The sequence below is a fragment of the Eucyclogobius newberryi genome, unplaced genomic scaffold (genome assembly GCF_026437365.1).
Source record: "Eucyclogobius newberryi isolate DKJ021-1_F unplaced genomic scaffold, fEucNew1.0.hap1 SCAF_12, whole genome shotgun sequence".
Lineage (NCBI taxonomy): Eukaryota > Metazoa > Chordata > Actinopteri > Gobiiformes > Gobiidae > Eucyclogobius > Eucyclogobius newberryi.
In genome coordinates this window covers 19212805-19238042 of record NW_027315746.1, presented here as the reverse complement: position 1 = coordinate 19238042, position 25238 = coordinate 19212805, and the positions used below count along the sequence as shown (strand labels likewise).

Here is a 25238-nt window from a genome sequence, read left to right as displayed (position 1 = left end):
TTTCATTTCTGAACTTTGGCATACATCTGTGATAGCTGAAGTTGTTTGCTGTCAGAAAATGAAGTCTGGGAGATCTAAGGACAGCCTCTGCACACGGTGTGCTCATGGTGCAGATAGAACTACAGCATAACATGAGCTGGGACACTGGCCAATAAAATGTACTGAGAGGTTTAACGGTGCCATACTGACTGGGACAGTGTAGATGCTGTATATGGTCATTCAGGAGTTTAGTACTCATTCAGAGTTATGTCATATTTATATTATTATTATTATTAGGCCCGAGCGCCACAAGCTGGCGAGAGGCCTATTAACCTCGTAAGGCCGTGCGAAGCACGGCTGCGAAAGTGCGCACGTAGTGCGCACGAAATCGAGCGCGAAAGCGCTCGCCCACTTCCAAACACTCACTAACGCACTCCTTCACTCATGCACGCCCCGTGCATACTAATTAGTAGTAGGAAAATGGAACATTACCGTTGTAAACGGGCGAAGCCCGTGCAAAAGTGCGCACTAAACGAGCACTTTACATTGAGATGACGACCGCGAAGCGGTCGTCATCCCCATATAAAGCACTCATTTGCGCTAAGTAGCTCACGAATACGTTCCCCATCTCTTGCATGTTCCGTGCATATAAGCATGTAATGCAAAAATTGAACATTATTACTGTATAGAGGGCCAAAAACACAAAGTGGGCGGAGCCCACTCAAAATTATCGAAAGTACCCGTCAGTGACCAGGGACCCACACCATGAGGTAGGAAAGCGCGAGCGCTTTCCGAAAATGTATAGTTTATGATATTTGAAAAATGGGAAACATTGTTTTCGCATCGGAATATTATTAGGCCCGAGCCCCAGCAGGGCGGAGGGCCTATTGCTCCCGCAACGCTGCCGAAGGCAGCGTTGCAACTGTCTTACCAAACATGCGGGCTGCGCCCGCATGTTTGGTGCCCCGTCGCCCCTGGCAAGTACAGTGAACTAGCCCATGCCGAAGGCATGGATCATGCATACTTACTCCTGCTATGACAGAAATAGTCAACAATTAGTGAATGGGCGTAGCCCATTCACTAATTGTTGACAACAGCAGCGCGAAGCGCTGCATTCCTCCAAAAACCCTCCTGGCATCGTCCCGTACGCGAGAATCCATGCCGCAGGCATGGGCCATGCTTGTATCTGCTCAAATCAATGGAAGTCTATGGGGAGTGGGCGGGGCATCCCAACGGAATAGGGAGTGACGAGCGCGTAAGCGCTCGTAATGATGATTCCACCCTATGGCGGCATCGGGAAGGCTTAGAGCTTTCAAACGATGTATAATTAGGCCCGAGCGCCACAAGCTGGCGAGAGGCCTATTAATCTCGTAAGGCCGTGCGAAGCACGGCTGCGAAAGTGCGCACGTAGTGCGCACGAAATCGAGCGCGAAGCGCTCGCCCACTTCCAAACACTCACTAACGCACTCCTTCACTCATGCACGCCCCGTGCATACTAATTAGTAGTAGGAAAATGGAACATTACCGTTGTAAATGGGCGAAGCCCGTGCAAAAGTGCGCACTAAACGAGCACTTTACATTGAGATACTTTATATGGGGATGACGACCGCTTCGCGGTCGTCATCCCCATATAAAGCACTCATTTGCGCTAAGTAGCTCACGAATACGTTCCCCATCTCTTGCATGTTCCGTGCACATAAACATGTAATGCAAAAATTTAACATTATTACTGTATAGAGGGCCAAAAACACAAAGTGGGCGGAGCCCACTCAAAATTAACGAAAGTACCCGTCAGTGACCAGGGACCCACACCATGAGGTAGGAAAGCGCGAGCGCTTTCCGAAAATGTATAGTTTATGATATTTGAAAAATGGGAAACATTGTTTTCGCATCGGAATATTATTCTTTCTTCTTCTCGGGACCAACCCCCCTATTTTTTACCCAGTGAACATTGACGAAAAGTCACAAAAATGTTCACATCTCTAAAAATCGTGCCTCTCTACATTCTGGGTATTTCCCTTTTCTAAAATAAAAAAAATTGGCGTGTCAGCGCCCCCAAATGTACCAAAAATGCATTGAGAGATGGGAAATGACCCAAAAAAAAATCTGATCGTAGAATCATGAAATTTGGCGCAGAGGTAGATGGTGACAAGAGAAGTAAAAAATATTATTACGGCAACGCCGTCCGCCCAACCAAATGTCGGCCATATTGCTTCAAAAATGGCTAAACATGACTTCGGAGTTTTTCCAAACGTCGTACTTTTACGAACTCCTCCCAGGGCGTTGGCCCTAAAAAGCTGAAATTTGGTGAAAATGCTACTGAGGAGTGGGACATCAAAAGTTATCCAAATTACATTGATACCTCCCACGGTCTCTGTGCGGTGAAGCCGCAAACTGTAGCTAGAATTTCAGAAATCTCCCATATTTAAAATTTCTGCCGTTTGCGCAGATAAAGTCCGAATTGCGTCAAATTAGAATCAGTTGTTAAACTCTTTGCCCTAAACCTACTTGAAGTGAAATAAATTCATTTGGCGCCACAGCGCCCCCTACAGATTTTATATGGAGGTTAAATGTTTAGTTATGTTTAGCGTAATAAAAGGACAATTGGGGCGCGTAAGCGCCCCCTCCTCTTGCGGCGTGGCGGCAGTGTGGCGGCGGCGTGGCGAGGGCCGATCATTGCCGCTTGCGGCTATATTTTGTTGTTATAGTGGAAACGGCTATATTGTTTTTGCTAAAAATATTATTATCAGGCCCGAGCGCCACAAGCTGGCGAGAGGCCTATTAATCTCGTAAGGCCGTGCGAAGCACGGCTGCGAAAGTGCGCACGTAGTGCGCACGAAATCGAGCGCGAAGCGCTCGCCCACTTCCAAACACTCACTGACGCACTCCTTCACTCATGCACGCCCCGTGCATACTAATTAGTAGTAGGAAAATGGAACATTACCGTTGTAAACGGGCGAAGCCCGTGCAAAAGTGCGCACTAAACGAGCACTTTACATTGAGATGACGACCGCGAAGCGGTCGTCATCCCCATATAAAGCACTCATTTGCGCTAAGTAGCTCACGAATACGTTCCCCATCTCTTGCATGTTCCGTGCATATAAGCATGTAATGCAAAAATTGAACATTATTACTGTATAGAGGGCCAAAAACACAAAGTGGGCGGAGCCCACTCAAAATTAACGAAAGTACCCGTCAGTGACCAGGGACCCACACCATGAGGTAGGAAAGCGCGAGCGCTTTCCGAAAATGTATAGTTTATGATATTTGAAAAATGGGAAACATTGTTTTTGCATCGGAATATTATTCTTTCTTCTTCTCGGGACCAACCCCCCTATTTTTCACCCAGTGAACATTGACGAAAAGTCACAAAAATTTGCACACCTCTAAAAATCGTGCCTCTCTACATTCTGGCTATTTCCCTTTTCTAAAATAAAAAAAATTGGCGCGTAAGCGCCCCCAAATGTACCAAAAATGCATTGAGAGATGGGAAATGACCCAAAAAAAATCTGATCGTAGAATCATGAAATTTGGCGCAGAGGTAGATGGTGACAAGAGAAGTAAAAAATATTATTACGGCAACGCCGTCCGCCCAACCAAATGTCGGCCATATTGCTTCAAAAATGGCTAAACATGACTTCGGAGTTTTTCCAAACGTCGTACTTTTACGAACTCCTCCCAGGGCGTTGGCCCTAAAAAGCTGAAATTTGGTGAAAATGCTACTGAGGAGTGGGACATCAAAAGTTATCCAAATTACATTGATACCTCTCACGGTCTCTGTGCGGCGAAGCCGCAAACTGTAGCTAGAATTTCAGAAATCTCCCATATTTTAAATTTCTGCCGTTTGCGCAGATAAAGTCCGAATTGCGTCAAATTAGAATCAGTTGTTAAACTCTTTGCCCTAAACCTACTTGAAGTGAAATAAATTCATTTGGCGCCACAGCGCCCCCTACAGATTTTATATGGAGGTTAAATGTTTAGTTTTGCGAAATTATATGAAATTTGACACACAACTCAATTTTAGCATCCCCATCAAAAAAGTCAATGAGACCCATGTCATAATTGTTATGGCGTTGCCGTAACGATGACCGAAACCTTTCATGTTATTCCAATGGGGAAATCGCCAGAACATGTTTACACTTTAGACTTTCACAAACTCCTCCCCCTCAGGGCGTCAGCCTTATTAACCTGAAATTTGGTGAGACTCATCTTCAGGGGTGGACCATCAAAAGTTATCCACATTTTCATTCAAAGAGTCACGGTGTCTGTGCGGCAAAGCCGCACATTTTGCCAAGAATTCAAAATAAAATAGCTTTTTGATGGTAAAACAAAGGGGAGAAGATGTGACAGCGTCACAGATTCAGCAGTAGGCGTAATAAAAGGACAATTGGGGCGCGTTAGCGCCCCCTCCTCTTGCGGCGTGGCGGCGGTGTGGCGGCGGCGTGGCGAGGGTCGATCATTGCCGCTTGCGGCTATATTTATTATTATTTTTCTTGTTCTTCATCGCTTTGAACTCTAATTTGACCCCCTGAACATGCTCAAAAACTCACCAAACTTTGCCCAAAATTCAGAATCGGCGAAAAATTTTGTTTTTTCTGGGCCATTTTTTTTTCCGTTAAAAAATGGCGCGACAGCGCCACCGACAAAAGTCAAAATACATTGCGCCTATGGGAGACGCCCCGAGGTCAACTTTGGCGTAAAGCTACGAAATTCGGGACACGCATTCCTCTTGTGAGGACAAAAAACAAATATTATTGTGGCCACGCCCCCAGACTTACCCTATGGCCGCCATCTTCCTTTGAAAATGAAAACACGCTGTGTTAGCCATTTTGTTCACGTCAAACTTTGACGAACTCCTCCTAGGGCGTTTTGCCCACCGACTTCAAAATCGGCGTACGACCTCTGGACAAGTGGGGCATCTAAAGTTATCCAATTTTTTGAGATACCTTTTACAGTCTGTGTGCGGCGCAGCCGCAAAGTTGGACAACTTATTTTGGAATATTGCAGATCTAAAAATTGCTCCCATTTGATCAAAACCAGTCCGATTAGGACCAAATTTGAATCAGTTGTTAAACTTTCTAGTTTGGACCAGTTTAGGCTGACAAAATTGAAATGGCCGCGATAGCACCCCCTACAGAGTGACCTTTAAATTAACATTGAAGGTCAAAAATTAGTTTTACCAAAATTGTCTAAACTTTACCCAAAATTCTATTTTGCCGTCCCGATCACAAAAGCCAATCAGACAAATGCCTTAATTTTTACGACGTAGTCGTAGCGATGACAGAAACATCCCATGTTATCCCTATGGGAAAACCACAAAATCTCTCAAATTACCACATTTTTATGTTTCACACTTTAACGAACTCCTCCTAGTGTGTTTTGCCCACCAACCTCAAAATCGGTGTACGTCCCCTAGACAAGTGGGGCATCTAAAGTTATCCAAATTTTAAGGATAATTTTTACGGTCTCTGTGCGACGGAGCCGCAAACGTTTCCCAGACTTCTGACTATTTGGCCTTCAGAGTAGCCTATAAACAATAGAGTTTTTCCAAATGACATGATATTTTGCACAAAATTCTAATTTGCCATCCTGATCATAAAAGTATGAGAGCCAAAGTCATATTTTGTACGGCGTAACCGTAGCGTTGACAGAAACATCCCATGTTATCCTTATGAGAAAATCGTAGAATCGCTCAAATCACCACATTTTTACGCTTCACACTTTAACGAACTCCTCCTAGGGCGATTGTTCGATCAAGTTCATATTTGGAGAATATCATCTACACAAGCGGGGCATCAAAACTTACCCATATTTTGATTCTAAGTGCTACGGTCTCTGTGTGGCGGACCCGCAAATATATGTCAGAAATGGGAAAACAGCGAAATCTCTAAAATCACCACATTTTTACGCTTCACACTTTAACGAACTCCTCCTGGGCCGATTGCCCGATCAAGCTCATATTTGGGGAAAATCATCTACACAAACGGGGCATCAAAAGTTATCCATATTTTGATTTTAAGTGGTACGGTCTCTGTGCCGTGGAGCTGCAAATATACTGTCACAAATGGGAAAACGCCAAATCTTTGAAATGTTCAAATTTACGCTTCACACTTTAACAAACTCCTCCGTGGGCAATAGCTCAATCAAGCTTTACTTTGGGAAATATCATCTACACAAGCGGGGCATCAAAAGTTATCCATATTTATATTCTAAGTGCTACGGTCTCTGTGCGGCGGCGCAGCAAATTTGACTGACACTTGTGTTCATTTGCACTGGATTGGCCATGTCGAATGTGTCGCCGTCTGTCAAGTTCTTTTTTTAATTCAACACAATAAGGGTGCCATCTTTATCAAGTCGAAAGCGCAGAGTCGGAAGGCCGGCGGCCCGCGAGGGCCGTTGGATGCCGCTTGCGGCTTTAATTCTTTCTTCTTCTTCTTCTCGGGACCAACCCCCCTATTTTTCACCCAGTGAACATTGACGAAAAGTCACAAAAATTTGCACACCTCTAAAAATCGCGCCTCTCTACATTCTGGCTATTTCCCTTTTCTAAAATAAAAAAAAATGGCGCGTCAGCGCCCTCAAATGTACCAAAAATGCATTGAGCGATGACTGAAACCTCCCATGTTATTCCAATGGGGAAATTGCCAGAACATGTTTACACTTTATACTTTCACAAACTCCTCCCAGGGCGTCAGCCCTATTAACCTGAAATTTGGTGAGACTCGTCTTCAGGGGTGGACCATCAAAAGTTATCCACATTTTTATTCAAAAAGTCACGGTCTCTGTGCGGCAAAGCCGCACATTTTGCCAAGAATTCTAAATAAAATTGCTTTTTGATGGTAAAACAAAGGGGAGAAGATGAGACAGCGTCACAGATTCAGCAGTAGGCGTAATAAAAGGACCATTGGGGCACGTTAGCGCGTAGTGGCATGGCGAGGGCCGATCATTGCCGCTTGCGGCTATATTTATTATTATTATTATTAGGGAAAGCTTGTAAAACGAATTTGTTTAAGAGCTACATTTTGAACGTTGAAAAATAGCCAAACATTGACTGCCAACCTTTTTGAAAAATAATGTTATGTCTTCTTACTAGTCTCGTGTGTCTCGTATGCAAAATAAGACCATATAAATGATCTTAAGTGTAAAAAGGACCGTTTTGTCCCTCCAGACGCCAACGAAACAATAGCAATTGATTAGTCCACGTCATGTTTGAAATATTAATCCAATAATAGCAAACGCACTGAAACAGCAAGAAAACACACGACTCAATGGAAAATGCAACAGCGATTTGACAAAAAATGTGGACAGATCTCGAGAGCTCCGAGAACAAACTCTGAGTTCCACATATTTATAACTCAGTCAGCTGACCTTGCTTTTGGGCGAGTCCATTACGCAGTGAAACCTTCGCTGACATAACTTTTATACATTATACTAAACAAAATAAAACAAGGAATAACTCACACAATTAGAAGCAATTGCGCTGATTTCGCGCTACATTTGTGATAAAATAGGTTCTTTCTCACAGTCTCGGGCGGCGCGTGCGCCATGACGCGGCGCGTCTCCCCGTCGCCGCTGAAGTGGTGCGGTCTTCTGTTGAAATTCCGAGAAGTAAGCGCCTCTGTTTCTTAGAATTGGATTCTGAGAACTGGTGATGCACAGAGTTTCGAGGAAACTTTTACAAGGTGACTGTTTTTTCTATCCTTTCCTATTTCTCAGTATTAGACCAGAAGTCAAGGACACGCGGGAGGAAGTCTGGCTCTGGGCTGCTTGTGTTATTATTCTGGCTTTACACTTTGTCATTCTTTGCATTTGGAGATCATTTACAGTTTATTACCAATATATTTTTGATTGATTTAAAGGTTTTGCAACGCTAACCCATCCTTATTTGATGTGAACCATTTTAGAGTGTTCGCTTCTTGTCAGTGCTTGAGTTAAATAGTGGCATGTTTGGCAACAATAACAGGGCCATTGTCATAAAGATCTGATCTGTGGAGGCTGCAGCTCCTGAGCCACAGAAGTGACTGAACTGGACGAGCTGGTTCACACTGGTCCAGACACACCTTTTGTTTGTTGAAAAATTGCATTGCGGGTTGAAATAAGCCTACGCTACATTTTCCGTGAATCTTGATTTGGTGTGTGCAGAAGAACAACACAAATAACACCCCAAAAAAAGTTGTAGCTGTTGCTTTTTGAGGGAAGAAAACTTGAACAGACTTGTTGAACTTGACGTATCGAAGGAAAAACACGCAGCAGCAGCAGCAGCAGCAGCGCCTCTAATGCTGGACTCTTCTTTTAGACGAGCTGGTGGGTCATTTGGGCCCTAAAGACGTTTGAACGTGCTAAGTCAGTTGAAGCAGAAGCAGCATGTGTTAAATCCGAGTTGTTACTTGTTACTACTGCGGAACAGGAAACCACTGTGTAACGCAACTTAATCTGAGCCGGAGTAAAGGACGGAATGTGCTGCAGCGCGCGAGGCTGCGCCAAAAACACACCGCAAAGAGCGCAAAGAGCTCACCAGGCCCTGTCCTGAGGTTCTTCAAGTGTGTTTTTATGTGTAATGTCATTTTGAAAACATGATTCGAGTCCAGTAGTAATCTCGGAGATCTAAGTGAACATTTGAATACTTAATATACAAACAGGGGATTTAGTTACGCAATAACCTTGTATCCGCCCAAGCCATTTAAAGCAGAAAGCTTTGAAGTAGATTTAGCTGTGGGATGAGCCGCCCCTTGACTTGTTTTAGGTCAATGGCGCCACGTTGTGATCAAGCAATGCAAACACATATTTACTCCTGTCTTCCTCACTGCTTCTACTAGTACTACTACTACTACTACAGCAGCTATTATTACAACTGATTAACGAACCAAAAAGAAATAAATACATAATAAGCATGTAGGCATAGGGATGTTGAGTTAATATGAATGTTTTTTCATAATGTCATCTGTATGCTTTTTTGTCATGATTTCATACAGATCCTGACAGAATGGCCACAGCTACAGATGGCTGTATTCAATTCACCCGACATGCGGGAGACGTCCTGTTTAATTTCAACCGTCTCCGAAGCAGAAACATGCTCACGGACGTCACTATTCGGGTGGACGGGCAACATTTTCATGCTCACAAGGCGGTTTTGGTGGCTTGCAGGTAAGATCACAGTAATTTACAACATTCAAACCAAGTTTTCTACATCATATTTACAAATATATTACTCCACAGTGGGTTTTTCTACTCTATCTTCATGGATCCAGAGAATGTAAACCTCAGATCTATCACTTTGGACTCAAGAGTGGACCCAAAGAGCTTCTCCATTTTGCTGGACTTTATGTACACGTCCTGTCTCGATCTCAATGACGGTCACATCTTAGCCACCTTAAATGTGGCGCTCTATCTCCAGATGGAGCATGTCGCAGACACCTGCCAGCGCTTTGTTAATACCAGGTAGCTCACTGCTCTTAAACAGCTGTAATTGTAATAAGTTGTACTTTCTGTCTTATTAATGTAAATATGTTTTTAAAGGACTGAAGATGTCCTCCATGCTGCTGAGACAGACGAGAGCTTCAAAGATTCTGCTACTGAGGAGTTCAGAACTTATGCCCCCAACGTTTTTAGAGGAATCAACACCTCCAATTCTTACCAAGTCTATAATGACTACTCAATGTCTGAAGGCAGCGGTAAGGTCCATCGACTCCCCAGTACAAGTACCTTTTGCTCTAACACAACCCCGATGAGTCTCCAAGACTTCTCACCCATAATCCGACTGGCCGGCAGCTTTCAGGAACCAGCCACTCCAATAGAAGACAATGTACATCATCCTCAGGCTGGATGCTTAAGACTGTCTCCTGGCTTTGACAAATCACTCATCTGCAGTCCCCAGAGTCCTTTAAGATCTGATGGACACCCTAACTCACCCCCAGAGTCCAGCAGTTGCAAGAATGCAGCACTTAACCTGAAAGAGCACTGCCCCAAAGAACCGAAAGCCCACAACTGGAAAAAGTTCAAGTTTATCCTGATGAACCAGACATCAGATGACAAAGAGGCACAAGAAGAAAACATTGGAAGTGATTCTTCAACTGACAGTCTGCAAAACAACGAGCTGAGTGGACACCATGAAGGCCCGAGTGAGGACGGACTCAGTGACCAAAGAGATGAACTAAACCAAAGCAGTTGTAGCAGTATCAGGTAACTGTTTCAACAGACATGAAATTACCCCTGTAGTAACTGTATTGTTAATATAGTACTAATAATGTTGTTTTCTGTCAGCAGCGACATCCCTCAGTGTCTTACTCCAGACTTGGTATCCAGTGAAAACGCCTCCAAACTGCACTCAGAAGATCCAAACTGTGGTATGTGCCTTATGTTTTTTACAGGTCCAATATCACACAACTTTGCTTATAATGGATGATTAATCCGCTATTTCCTTTCTGTAGAAAAGAACACATACTTGTGCAATGGTTGCAACCCGAATTTCTCTGAGGAAGAATCTATAAGAGAGAAATCAGCCGGAGCCCACGGTGACAGCAAGCCGTACAAATGTGACTGCTGCCAAGCCTCATTCCGATACAAGGGAAATTTAGCCAGTCACAAAACCGTTCACACAGGTACACAAATGCAAATATCACTTTTGTTAAATGAAGCGGTTTTCCTGTTGACTTAACCTTGTGGAAAATCTCCAGGCGCTAAACCGTACCATTGTAACATTTGCGGAGCTCAGTTTAACCGGCCGGCCAACCTCAAAACCCACACACGTATACACTCGGGAGAGAAGCCATTCAAGTGCGAGACGTGTGGATCCAGATTTGTACAAGTAAGCAAAAATAAACACAAACTGTTCATTTACACTGTCTAATAGATGGATGTGTAACTCTTCTCATGTTGCTCATAATACCTCAATTGAAATGATTATTGTTATTAAATTATGAAGTAGTGCCATGCAATAACACAAGTTTATGTTGAACTGTAATTTATTTAGAGACTATTCGATATAAATGCAGCTTTTACAATGATTGGATTATGTTCAGGTGGCCCATCTCCGTGCCCACGTCCTAATCCACACAGGGGAAAAGCCGTACCCGTGTGAGATTTGTGGCACTCACTTCCGCCACCTACAGACGCTCAAGAGCCACATGCGCATCCACACAGGCGAGAAACCGTACCATGTAAGTGCCAAGTCCAGCCCTTTATCCATTCAGACTGTAAAGAGATTAACCATTTGACCTTGTGATCCCTGTGTATACCGGCACTCTTAAGACTCAGACACTTAACTATGACTCTGCGGTGTTTTAAGAAGTTTGTTTGTTTTTTTCCAGTGTGAAAACTGTGATCTCCACTTCAGACACAAGAGTCAGCTGAGGCTCCACCTGCGACAGAAGCACGGGGCGGTGACCAACACAAAAGCCCAGTATCGAAGGAGCCAGGAGACAGGCCGAATTAATGCGTGTGGAAAACTTATCTGATTCAGTATATGTAAGCTTTACGCCCATGTAGAAAAAGACTATTATAATATGACTTAAATGTGAATTTCAGCTGGTACTATACTTTACATAGAATGAAATGCAGCACTGAAGGACTAATATTCCTCATATTTTTTGTTACAGTTGAGATTTTGAGATCAGTGCTTAGCGGTGATCAAACGTTTTTGATATAGATATATTTTTTTCACATGGCCATCAGATAGCATAGTATGAATGTATGTACAGATGTATAAAATTGTATTTTATGGACGGTACAAATTTGTAATATGCAAAGTTTTATATGTAAATTTTATGCCTGTTTTGTTGCTATTTCTTTGTATTTTTGCACATTCAAAATGTAGTAAATCATATTTTATTTCTAAGAAAGACTGTATTTTTACTAAATTAAACTTGCTCTTGCGTTAAACATATCTGAACGTATCATACTGTGCTGCATAAGGTCCGATTTTGTGAGAGTATAAAAATGTGATTGTATTTTCAGATACACATTAAAACAGACTGGAAGTGCCATAGATACAGACATGTTGTCTAACCTTTACAACGCAGATTATTCATGTAAAGATTCACCGTTAGCCTATTTAAAGCCTCTAGTCTGGTATAATGTGTTGACCGCTTTAGCTTTGTGTGTTGCTATATAAAGTGCTCAGCATATCGCTCAATTGTAATCAGATGCCTTTGTAATTGTACATATTTTCAACACATAAATTAAGGAATAAAATCTATATCTCGTTGCACTGCCACCTCTTTATTGAGTTAAACAATTATTTATTAAGCATGAAGTTACAGGCAAACCATTTTTACAACTGCAACAAACGTCACAAGTAGATTTTTTTTATTCATGGGTCAAACTAAGATCAAATTTGCCAAAACCCATAATAAAAGCTGGCTGGTAATCCAATAAACAAGCAAAACATTTAATTGATCACAGCATTCATTTTAAGAATATCTTAAATTCATGGAATCTGATTAAAGGGTAATATTCTTTAAGGTTATTGACTTTATAATGGCATGACATTTCCTTAAAGGGAGTGTCTACAGAGCCGCCCTTTAAAATCTTATCTCTAGAGCCCTCTGCTGGTTAGTTGTGTTAAAGGCAACATTTGCAAGAAAGTTTTTCAAAAGGTTATTAAGAAAATTAGATGCTACCTCATTAACTGTCAATTCTCACACACACACACACACACACACACACACACACACACACACACACACACACACACACACACACACACACACACACACACACACTATGGAAACAGATCAAACCATGAAGCATTTATTTTATTCATTGCAGATCAGGAGTGCAGGATTCTTCATGAATCTAAACCAACTGTTCCTTCAAAAACTCCTACTTTCAACTACATTGAAAATGTGTTATTTTGTTAAAATATTGGTAATTATGGCAGTTCTAAATCACACTTACAAATAGATAATGTACACATACCCATGACAGTGCAGAGTTTACACAAATGTTAAACAAAAATGAATGTAAAAAAGTTTGACTTGACAGAAATTCATAGAAGCTATGTAGAAAAACAAATTTAAAACCAATGTGAAATGATGATCAAGTCAAACCTTGTTGTCCAAGAGGGCTTTCACATCAGCAAACACCTGAAAAACAGCAACGACAATTAAAACTAGTATATATGTATGCATTCATGATTGATACTTTATCTACAGTGACATTTTGAATTAAAATTCAAATAACAATGAGAAGGCATGTTTGTAGGGTGCATGTTTTGCCATTTCTATAGCTGATGGCCTTTAACCACTGGCCTAATGTCACAGTACATAGCATTTTACACACACCAGGCGCTTTTCCCCTGTAGGGATCATTAACCATAATTTAAAAATGTTAATGTTAAAAATGAATAAATAAGAGTACAGCAGAAACACACACACATTTCAGTCCTAAATATATCCACTCGGTTTACCTAGTAGCTCTGAATTGGGATATCTATTTGATTAGAAAGAGCCCACATTTGCATAATTCCTGAATGTCTCTTTCACATCTAAAGTGCTCCGCTTATGCACAGTAAATACAGCAAAGGACTCACCTCTTCAACAGAGCGAGAGGCGTCCACTGTGTGCACTTTGCCCTGCGTTTGATACAGATCTATGATGGGTCGTGTGGACTGCAAATAGGTTTGGATTCTGCAACAGAGGAAAAAAAAGCCCATTATTAAGGTCAGGCCGCACTAGAGACTTGAAGGACACAAGAATTAGGTCAAAACACGTGCAGGCAGGTGACTATTGTTAAATGGGTCATGCCTAAGCAAAATGAAAACACTTAACACCAGAGAGAAGGCTTCATCTGTCACTGCACTGTACCTTTTCTGCAAACTTTCTCTGTTGTCGTCTGTGCGTCCACTGCTTTTCCCTCGTTCTAGACACCTTTGAATGCAAACCTGTGAATACAATACAATTATACTTTCATTTTCATTATATTTTGCCCATTTTTGTGTTTGTTTTCATTTTATAATTTATTTGTAGATGAAAAAATGCCTCATAATTAAAAATGTGGTGATCTTGGGGAGGTTTAAAGAAGAATACTTACTTTTGTTAATATTATCAGGTTGATTGTTACAGGTGTAGTTTTGTGGTACTGACCTCATTGCTACAATCAAAGAAAAGGACAAATTTGACATCAGCTTTTCCGTCCATCACGGTATTCCAGCCCTGAAGATTGTCTTTGTTACGTGGGAAGCCATCTATAAGGAATCTGAACTTCTTCTCATCTTTCTTCATGGTCTTTTCCATTGCCTTAACGGGAAATGAGCATATTTCACTTTCATTTTTATAGTTGTCAAATAGTATCTCACTTTTAAATATGAGACATACCTGCTTTAAGAGGTTGATGGTAATCTCCACAGGGACAATTTTTCCCTCCTTGATATAATTTGCAATAAGTTGCCCACACTCCGAGTCCTCCCTGGCTCTCTCTGCCCTCAGCAAGTCTCCAGCTGACAGGTGGGTGTAGTTGTAGTTCTGTAGGAAACACATTTATGGAGTACAGCATAGATCAATATTTGTTATTACAACTCAATGTTTGGGCTGACTACCAGACTAAAGGCTATACATGAAGCGCTATATAAAATGTGGTCACTGTGGTCTCACTCCTAATAAAAATAATTGTCATAATATTGTCATATATTTCTGTGCCATCTGTCCCTCCAACCACCACCACTGACAACACAATGACACCGCCAACACTCAGAGAGGTTTGGAGTTATTTTTATGGAGCACAGAGCACTATACAGTAAATGTGTCATTCAAAATAACATATTTAAAGGACATTTTTTGGGGGGGAAAATAAATGAAGATAAGTTTGTTATCTTAAGGTCGGGAGCAGGACCACGCCCCTTCCTGCGGCTACACTATTTAATCATCCAGATCACATACACCTGTGTTTGTGATTTTTGTGCCCCTCCCTCCCACCCACCCTCTTTTAAACTGTTCTAATTATTCTAATTTATCTCCTAGATGGGGGGTATCGAGGCCCGGGAGCCTTCAGCCCTCATCGCAAGAAGCCCCAAAATGGCATCAACTTCATGTTCATGTTTCTCCCCTGCCAATAAACACCTTGCATCGTATCTGGGGTTGTGGTCCTTGCTAGTGAAATTGTCCTAAATAAAATCTAAAAAATCTCTCAAGGGATCAATAAATTTAGGGTTTGATATCATAAATTCAAGGTGTTCTTCTGTGCTCTAAACACACTACACAGAGTAAAAACCTAACATTCAAATAAAGTGGTGCCTCATCCTGGCTGGCCATACCATCTTGGGGATAAAAAGTCAAAAATCAAAATAATTATGGCAAACTATTATCATCTAGAGATTATTTCTCAGCGTGTCTTTTGGTTGTAAATTTTATTTAAAATCAGATTTGGCTAGAGTTAAATATTGTATATGCCAGATTGCCCGTAAAATGAATTATATGAATGGGTGTTACTTTGACTGTGTTGACTTAACAACCAGGACATGATCTGCCTGAATATAGACTGGTGACGTGTATAGTCACAAGAAGTCGTGATACAACATAGTTCAACCGGAATAACAAGTTTCTGAATAATAGATTCACAGTAACTTATTATGCCGGGTATGTCCGAAATAGCCAAATCAGTGAACATCTTAAACGAGCTGCACAGAAGAAGGTTTATACACAATACTTCTGAAACAAGCCTACGTGTCAGCTATAAATGCTACACACAAACGCAAATCATTGCCCACAATATTGTGTTTCCTGAATCCTGATGCTAAGTGGCTATGTGGCTAATTCGGACATGGTTAGAGGACAGCCGGAAATCAAACACACATTTGTTGCGTATGTAAACTAGATATTATGGGCCACACAACATGAAACACATAAGGAGAGCATACATAGCTACGAGTGTCAGAGGTGTTCATTGTCTTACCTCTACAATTTTGGAGCACTGGGTCCCTTTGCCGGCGCCAGGCCCACCCAACACAAACACCACCTGCGGCTTCATCATCAGCAAACGAGACGCCCTTTCAGACACGAATCCAACAAAACGCACAAACATACACTGGCCCGGCTCCAGTGGGACAGAGGGCAAATATATGAAAGGCTGGTCGATGATGAATGCGTGTCAGTGGATGGTCGGCAGCGGCTCAAACGGCAGTACTTCCGCTGTTGATGTTGTAAGCCAATGGCGGACGTCGCTCTCCATGACGCAATGACGTAGCCACGCTCACGTGCGCTTGTTTTTTGTTTTTTTCCAATGCAGAGCTCGGGTGACGCCCCGCCCTGGTTTCTTCAGCATCAGCACCGCCAAACAAGGCTACACCCGCGGCTACAGGATGCTCTGCTACTGAACTAGAGTCGTGGAAGCCATGCAAAGACTGGAACAAGTAGCCAAATCGCGCCGTGGGTATATTCTCTGCTTTATTCTGATCATTTTTGCTGCCTCGATGCTTCCATTCACGATGCACCATTCATGCATCTCTAAGAATGGAAACACAGTGTCCGGAACACATTAAAGCCAGCCGCAGCCCCGTTTACTCAGACACACGTCAAGTTTTTTTGTCTCCATGTAGGTCGAAGCCAGGATGAGAAGGCTACACTCCCGCTTCTGATGTGAAAGACAAGGCGAGCAAACAAAAGGCATCTGCCCCCCTCCTCTGGCGCACCTGTCTGCCCTGTCGCTGCCTGACATGACAGCGGCGCGGAGCAGGGAGGAAAGCAGCAGGACCAAGGGGCAAGGCGTGGACGAGACTGGGACCGGAGGAGGACCTGGGCGCGCGGTGGATCAGCTGAGGACAGGCCGAGTAACAGTTTGTGGGGACGAGCGCCAAGGGCAGTGCGACACCGAGCGGGCAGACCGGGGGGAGGAGGCTGCGGAGAGCTGTGATACCTCTTCCCCTCAAACAACAGCCCCCGAATGTAATGCGAGGCACGAGTGTGGTTCGTCTTTTTGTCCATCCTCTCCCACGGTGATGAATTAACCCCTGTCAAGTACAACGTTGAAACTAATGGACTAATGTTCATACAGAGCAGGGATATTTTGCTGCCTTCCTCTGTGGTACTGCTCGTTTTGCTCGCCTGCGCTATGGGCTGCCTCCAGAGCATCGCCTGCAAGCCCCGCATCAGACGGGAAAACATCGTGGTGTATGAAGTGTCAGCCTCTATCGACCAGTGTCCTACAGTCATAGAGGAGAACTCCCCCATCGTGCTGCGCTACAAGACCCCGTACTTCAGGGCTTCAGCCGGCGTAGTGATGCCACCGGTCCCCCGCAATGAAACATGGGTAGTCGGCTGGATTCAGGCGTGTACACAGATGGAGTTCTACAACACTTATGGGGACATTGGCATGTAAGTGGCTCAGCAGAGAGTCTGATCCCACAACCTCTGGCATTAAACACTAATAGGCTTAATAAACATGGGAGGCTAATTAAAAAAAAACAACTTTTGTTCAGATTTAAAACTTTGTCTCTCATTAGCCTGCCATAGAACTTTGCATTCATTTGTATTAGTATTTGTATGATTCCAACCACATACTGCTCTGACACGTTTACAATCCTCCCATTGTTGTTAGCAGAATATAAGAATACATATATATATATATATATATATATATATATATATATATATATATATATATATATATATATATATATATAAAGTGTGTGTGTGTGTGTATATACACATGTTACACAAGAACATGTTTTTTTTAAAAGGCTCCATAATGTTGTTTCCACAGTTACATCAACTGCACCTTGTCTCAAATGAAATGACATTGTCTCATCATCTCTGTCTCTGCAGGTCGAGCTGGGAGCTGCCCGAGCTGCGTGAGGGGCGGGTCAAAGCTATCAGTGATTCGGATGGTGTCAGTTACCCATGGTATGGCAACACCACAGAGACCGTGACTCTGACTGGACCCACCTCGAAACCCTCCCGCCTCACAGTCAGCATGAACGACAACTTCTACCCCAGCGTCACATGGGCCGTCCCAATCAGCAACAGCAACACCCCCATGCTCACCCACATCACCCGTGACCAGAGCTTCATTACCTGGCTTGTGGCTATGAATACAATTACAAAGGTAAGCTGTGTCCACTGAGGCTGATTGGAAAAATACACATTGTAAGTGTAAATATGTTTGTAGATATTTAATTCATTTGTTTTGAATTGGTTATTCTTTACACTTTGACTTCCTGGGTAAGTGTGATGCACATTTGTATGTGAAACACCTTTTAAACAGATAGATGATACTCATTTTTCGTGCCCTTCAATATGGTTATAGATATTGTCAAAGCAACAAATCACATCCAAAAAAGGAGCCTTTTGAACTTAACTGCTTCAAGCAGGGTTTAATTAAATGTATGAGCAACAGCCTATCCTGCAGTTACACACTACTTTATCAAACTCAATGATCAACTACAAGTACAGCAGAATGTTCATTTCCAGTGTGGGTTTACAGGAGAGGATCGTCTTGCAGACGGTGCGATGGCGGATGCGAGTGGACATCACAGTGGAACCTGATATGTCTCTGGGTTCACGAGCTTCTCTGGTGGGACGACCCTATCAGGAACAGCCACATATACTGAACTACCAGGAGCCTATTCCTCCAAATGCACTGGGCAGGCCCAATGCCAATGACGCTCAAGTCCTCATGTGGAGGCCGCGCAGGGGGGCACCACTCGTCGTCATACCACCTAAAATAAGTGAAGGTCTAACACAAATGAAGTAATGATTGTTTTATTAGAAATGTAGGATGCAAGATGAAACTATGGATCAGGGAACAGTGTAGAGACATAGTTTAAGATGGTTTAAGACTTAAACAGAGCGTCAAGAGATTTACATGGAACATTTTACCAGAGTGCGTTTTAGTATATTGACTCAGGTCAAAGGTCACTCACAGAGCGTGGACTGCTTTAAAAGCTCTTTTACCATTTAGAAATGCAATGTTTTTTGTTTTTTTACTTTTATTGGCCCCAGATTGAACTGCATCCTGCATCCTTCTGTAGATCTTATTGCATGAACGAGCAGAGACTGCTCTTGAGGAGCAGCAGAAAAGCATTTTTTTGTAAGTTGTTACCTGGAGACATTTTGACTGCAGGCTGTAAAACCTCATCAGCGCTTACCATGGCCTTCAACATACTCAGTTCAACTTATTTTCACAATGTTAAAGACAGATACCAGTATTATACAGATTTTAGTTAAAGATTTACCTCATGCTTCCATCTGATTGTATGAACATTATCCACATGGCATAAAAGAAATCAAAACCTGTCATAGTTTCACAGAATTTTTGCTAATACACCAAAATAATTCAGCAACTTCTCTTTTGGCTAGTAAATAAATGCAGTCAATAGGTGAAATGTAAATGACTTGGAAATTTGCCCTTTAAAACAACACTGATTACAACTGGAACAGGGCAGACCACCCATCCAGTGTTGAACACTTTTATCTACTCTCAGGGGTTCACAGGGGAAATTACTTTTTTGGAAAAACATAACTCAATACAGTATAACATATTTCAAGCATTTTATGAATTTACAGTTAAGGTACACTTAAATGTGCCTATAGGAACATTTTTCCTCTGCATTTGACCCCTCCTTCAATGCCGCTGGGTCAACCTCTCAGGAGCAGTGAGCGCCACAATGCATCTTGAGCTAGGATTGGTCAGGATGTCCTTAGTTGGAGAATTGTACCTATTGTGTATGTCTTGGGTTGGTGAGGGAACCAGAGGTTGGAGGAAAGCCACTCTGCCACGGAGAGAAACATGCAAACTCTGCTCAGAAAGGCCCAGGCGGCCCAGGAGTCGAACCTGAAACTTTCTAGCTGTGAAGTGTGAGTGCTTGCCACTCTGCCAATGTGCTGCCTAATTTATATGTGATAGTATTCTTAAGAGCTAATATTCAGGCCTGTAAACCATTTGTAAGCAAGATTGTATTATCATCACTTTGTAATTGGCAACAAAGATGTCTATAAATTCCAGTAGACAAATATTTTTAAAACTAGAAACCTGTTGCAACATCTTCAATTGTTTTTATTTATCAGCACAAACTGTTAAGGCATCACACAGTATGTTATATTGACTTGATGTTATACTGTGAGTGTTAAAGACAATCTTTCACCCAGCGGCCCCTCCCATGACTCATGGTCCATCTGCGCCTCTCCACAGATTCACGCTGCACCTTTACCATCTGTCCTCTCCGTCCTCTCCTTTGCCTGGCCCATCACTGCCCCCTCAGCCCAAAACACACATCTCAGCAACTATGCAAAGATTATTTGTGTTGTCACAAAGAAAACAAATCAACTTCGACTGCATTTTGTGTTCTTTTCATGGACGTTAATGTGTAAATACTGAGAAAGGGGTTTGTGAATTCAGGGTGTCTGCTCATGTGACTGTAGCTCATTCAACAATTTGTTGCTATAGAGACTCTTTGCTTTGCCAAAATGTGCAGCAACTGTAATGCAACAGAGAAGAATTTACAAACAATTCAGGGTGTGCCTTGCTGCGTGTGTGCTCTGGTTTAGTATCACTTTGATGCCACATGAAAGCACATAGATCGTAGTTTAAGTATTAAAGGTCTTTAATTTATTCATCTGTTTTGCATTTAAAAAGCAGAACGTTTGGATACAAACACTCACACTGTGAGCAGCAAGGTCAAAACGGTCATCATGTCTGATCTCATATCATAGTCAGAAGCTGTGAGGGAAAGTAACTCCCTAATAATTCTAATAATAAATATGTAAGATACAAACCCATAACAATAAATATAAATCGATTTTGTAACATTCCTCTATTATAGCCCCTGATCACATTTATTTTTCTTTAGAATTTTTGGGCCTGAAGGCTTTATTAGACAGAAAAGGTGAGCATGAACTGGGGGATGAGAGAGAAGGGAGGACATGCAGTACATTGTCGGAGTTAGGAATCAAACTCACAACACTGCTGCACTTGGAGTCTGGCATATGTGCTGATGCCTTAACCACTCAACCACTGGGCAGTACCACTGAATGAATTTCAAATACAAATTGGTGTTTCCTGTATAAATATATTGAATTCATAAAAGAACACCAATATAAATGAATACACACATCAAGTAAAATATGATGACATCTGATGAGTGCCTGATGAGTGCCTACATAACCAACACTTTAAGTTTGCTCGGGTAAAATAAAGAAAACTGAATTTGATTTGTAATATAAAGTATATTAATTTAGCTAAATCCCTTAGAACCAGTGATCATATAATCCAACAGTCTTTGGTGGGCGAACAATATTATCCTTCACAGCAACCTGTATTTCATCAGTTGTCAGTATGTTGCACATTTGCAAATCTTGTATTGCCAAATGGCTGCAAGAGTCCAGCTCTGAACACGGCGGTAAATCCCAAAGTCCTTCAACACCGCTTTGGGTCATACTTTTATAGCACTTATCAAGGGTGTTTTGACCTCATAACTGTAGAGAAATGTGGCAACAATGACCAGCAGTGCCCCAATTACGAATACACTGGAAAATAGACAAGAAAAGACAATGTATTATAGCAGCTTGTAAGCCATTTGGTTATATAGAGTCCATAATTATGAGTCGGTGTAATCCCACATTTAACCAGGAGTGTTCCATTGTAGAAAAGCATTCAGTTGGAGTCATCTGGACCCTGTTTTTGAAAAACAAGATGTTTCGACACTCATCCAAGAGTCATTATCAGTCTGCGGATCTAGTCTGAGAACTATCCTGCTGATAATAGTCCGTCCTGTTTATCTATTTGTTTGCAGTGTGTTTAAGTTTCCCCTCAACTAATATCCTTTGTTACCCTAACAGCCCTGTAATGGGCCCTGTAATGCTGTTGCATATCACCGGTAAATTGAACCTTAAACCTCCATTTCTGTTTAAAGAGGAATTGTCTTTTTTAACATAAATGGCCTCTTTAACTCCTCTTTCAAACCATCTCTTCTCCTGCTTAGACTCTTCACCTCACTGTCCTCAAAGGAGTGGTTTGTGGCTTTAAGATGAAGAGGCACTGCGCTCTTTAATCCTGAATTTTCATTGATACAGCCTTTTTGAGCAGTGGCTGTTTAGTCTCACCTGCAACGCTTGTTACGACTCTTGTTCTTAGGATGAACCAGGATTTGTCTTAAAGTGTGGCCTGGTTTAAAACAAGATTTTTTTTAAGGCAGGCGATCATCAGGAGGTTCTGCAGGGCTTATGTAGCTCAAGAGTAGTATAAATATCAGAGTTCTCAGACTAGATCTGCAGATTAAGAATGACTCTTGGATGAGAGTCGAAATGTCTTGTTGTCAAAAGCGGTGTCCAGATGACTACAACTGAATGTTTTTCTACAATTGTCCATAAGTACCTTGTTGGATTGAAGTCCGCTAGTATAAAATATGAGACGAGTGATGACACAATGATGGACACAGAGGTTGCAAACCCCTTGAGGATGTTGTCTGCGTATTTGATGACCACTGCTACAATCAAACCACCAAGAGCCTGCAAGTACACCAATGACAGATTCGGTTAAATTCCTTTACAGACGCATTAACTTGTGAAATCTCACCTGTAATATCACAACCACACATGTGATGGCGCTGTAGCCCTGAAACATGCCAGCCTTTCTCACACGCTCTCCATCATACACCAGCATCCCTACAAAGCCCAGGGCGAAGCTAAGCAAACCTGGAGGAGAGGAAAAGTAAAAAGAGTTAACTACAAGAGTTAAAAGGGGCAATAAATAAGGGGCATAAATAAGCATAGTTTTGTGGTTAGATCAACAGAAAGAGCTGCAAGGGCATGTTAATAATTTGTATTATTAAAACTTACAATCACTAGAGGACCCACGCGTCACCTGAAAACTGCAAATGAAATCATGAACAACCCCCTATTCCCTGTTCCCACACCCCTGACCCAAAGTGCCCTCCTTTCACTGAAACGCCCTCTCCTGTTCATAATGACAAGGAGCACAGTGCAGTGTAGAAGCGTCCCACTGTGACCTTATGACCCCTGACCCCTGCAGAGTCCCGTGTCGTAAAACAAGATGACTTCAGTTCAGAAAATGAACAATAATGAGAGAGTAGTGAAGGGGCCAAGGCCCATGACATATAATTTTGCTGAATTTGAGTATACAAGGAAGGAGCCACCAATTAGGAAATGCTATTGCATTTCTGGTGATTCTGGTGTTATTGGTGTACAAACTTTTAAATAATCTTCGTTCACTGTCTGCGGCTTTAAAATTCAATACAATGCCTTGGCTTTATACTTGACCTTAATCTACAACAACCTGACCAGAACTATACAGTACAACAAACCCCATAAGAAATTACTGTAGTTTCAATCACAATGATTTCAGCAGGGAAAACAAGCGTATGCAATGCCAGTAGTGGGCATCGATCACAGACCTACTTTTATTGTAAGACAAAAACATCCTCCAAGCTAACATTGTTTTTACCCTAGAATTTCCACTCACCCAGTTGTATGTTTCTAAGCCAGATGCTCTGTGGGGTCTCTTTGAGAATCTTCTCAAAGTAAACTCCAGCGAATCCACTGGACACACAGGCCATGAGAACAGCCATCACCCCAATAAACTGAGAACTAGCCGACAGCACCTTGTGCTCTGAGTCCCCCATAGACTCTACGGGCCACTGCGGGATCAAGCACATCTGAAGTCAGAGTTCAAAGGTCAAAACATTACTACTGAACACCTGTACCTGCACTAAAGTAACTCCAGCCATTAGGACAAGCAGTGACAGCCACTGGTAGAAACCCAACTTCTTTCCTAACATGAAGACGGAGAAGATCGCTGTGGTGAGGATCTTTAATTGGTATGTGACCTGTTTGAAATAGAGAGGTGCATGGGTAAGCAAGTTAGGACGAGAGGAAAAGCCTTGACTGATCAGAGCACAGAGAGTCAGGGAACTCTTTATGCCTGCTCCAAACTCTGTTCCAATTTCTATGAAGAAGAGTAATCAGTCTACCTCAAGTATAATATGCAGAAATGGTTCTAATTACAGTGTGCAATGTATTGAGTCAATTTAAAGTTCATATGACAAGAGTTATTTCTGATGAAGAGATCAACAATGTACAAAAAAAGGCACTTTTTTGAAATTGCCATCATTTAATCTGACATGTCTTACTGAGCCCCAACATGTTTGAACTAGCTCACATTCATCAAGATGACATGAGGGAGTCAAACAGAAAATCAAATCACTGAGTAAGAAGAGATGAAAGGGTTTAGGTCCATCAAGGTAATAAATAAAGGCCAAGCAAAACTATAAGGAAAGGCTCATTCATGTTCTGATGTTCATGTGGAAAATGCACTTGTGTAGATTATGGAAATGGATTCCTTTGTATCAAGGTGGATGTCGGACAGCACAACAATGTAATAGAGGAAAGTGGAGGCAGCATATTTGAGAGTAACCTGATAGGTGGCTGCGTCCAGGTTAGACAGAGCCACATAAAGGAGGTTGTTCTGTAGCGTGTAGATCCCTGCAGGAACAGCCAGTTTCAGTGTCTCTGACAACTTCTTCACAATCTCCTCCTTTAACTGCTGGTTCATGGCTCGTACACTAAAATCTGCCAGAGAGGACCACCCAGTAAGCAAATAAACAAAAAGAATTTGAGCTAATCTAGCCATTGTTGTCCTGTCAATGTGTAGAATGTTCTGTTAACTTGGGATTTGGTATAAAACTAACTCAAGAACCAGTTAACTGGACTAACCTGTTAAACCACATTCCCATAACCGATACAATTTTTTTTTTTAAATGAGTTCCAAACACATACTTACTGTTTTGCAGAAAAACAATAAATGTGCACACAATAATTTTGAGCAGTTCAGCCGACACCACTGCTGAAGACGGCAGGTATTTGGGGCCCTCCTCTACGAGTGTTCGAGAGAAGCGCATAGTGAGGACCAGGGAGGTGGTCTGTAGCACCAGAACACACAGAGAGAAGTACTTCAGCCTCAGGGAATGAGGCCACGACAGCAGCATTGCAGGGGCCGCAGAGGGCACAAAAGAGGAAACCTGTGTAGGCAAAACAAAAAGGTTCAAAGACATGCCTTGTCCATCAATTAATCAAATAAAAAGTTATCAAAATTATTAGGATCTAGCAGAGACACAAGTATGTACGCAGGGAAGTGCTAGTAAACAGCATCGTCATAAGTGAAAAGTCAGAACTACCAGTCCAGTCATTTTCATAACCCCAGCTTGCCCACTCCATGCTTTCTCTTTTCTGGGACTACTCCCATAGTTAATTAAAGTTGACATGAGTCTTGGCATAGCTCTGCAAGCTGTGTTGTTAGACAGGAAATACAATCTGAAC

At 42.2% G+C, this 25238-nt stretch overlaps 4 protein-coding genes across 5 annotated transcripts; 2 read left to right on the top strand and 2 right to left on the bottom strand.

The window, feature by feature from the left end:
* Positions 1-7570: 7570 nt before the first annotated feature.
* bcl6ab (BCL6A transcription repressor b) lies at positions 7571-12181 on the top strand. The gene is given in 8 exon segments (XM_072441232.1): positions 7571-7661; positions 8952-9123; positions 9196-10158; positions 10243-10322; positions 10407-10577; positions 10653-10783; positions 10998-11135; positions 11286-12181. Coding segments are annotated over 8 exon segments (1833 nt in total). The 5' UTR covers positions 7571-7630; the 3' UTR covers positions 11433-12181.
* Positions 12182-12842: 661 nt separating this feature from the next.
* Positions 12843-16110, bottom strand: cmpk (cytidylate kinase). Its single transcript, XM_072441233.1, has 6 exons — positions 15865-16110; positions 14292-14438; positions 14061-14213; positions 13782-13858; positions 13508-13604; positions 12843-13061 (listed from the first exon to the last, which is right to left on the bottom strand). The coding sequence occupies exons 1-6, from the start codon at positions 15991-15993 to the stop codon at positions 13020-13022; spliced, it is 645 nt and encodes a 214-aa protein (XP_072297334.1). The 5' UTR covers positions 15994-16110; the 3' UTR covers positions 12843-13019.
* A 67-nt stretch (positions 16111-16177) lies between these two features.
* Positions 16178-19202, top strand: fam78ba (family with sequence similarity 78 member Ba). 2 transcript variants are annotated; one of them, XM_072441231.1, is made up of 4 exons: positions 16178-16337; positions 16508-17282; positions 17733-18012; positions 18391-19202. In XM_072441231.1, the coding sequence occupies exons 2-4, from the start codon at positions 16951-16953 to the stop codon at positions 18658-18660; spliced, it is 882 nt and encodes a 293-aa protein (XP_072297332.1). In that variant the 5' UTR covers positions 16178-16337; positions 16508-16950; the 3' UTR covers positions 18661-19202. The 2 variants fall into 2 exon arrangements, with proteins under 2 accessions (XP_072297332.1, XP_072297331.1); XM_072441230.1 differs by having other exon boundaries at positions 16178-17282.
* A 1289-nt stretch (positions 19203-20491) lies between these two features.
* Positions 20492-24940, bottom strand: slc35a3b (solute carrier family 35 member A3b). The gene is made up of 7 exons (XM_072441229.1): positions 24703-24940; positions 24337-24491; positions 23627-23749; positions 23386-23560; positions 22480-22598; positions 22279-22412; positions 20492-21431 (listed from the first exon to the last, which is right to left on the bottom strand). The coding sequence occupies exons 1-7, from the start codon at positions 24905-24907 to the stop codon at positions 21338-21340; spliced, it is 1005 nt and encodes a 334-aa protein (XP_072297330.1). The 5' UTR covers positions 24908-24940; the 3' UTR covers positions 20492-21337.
* Positions 24941-25238: the final 298 nt, after the last annotated feature.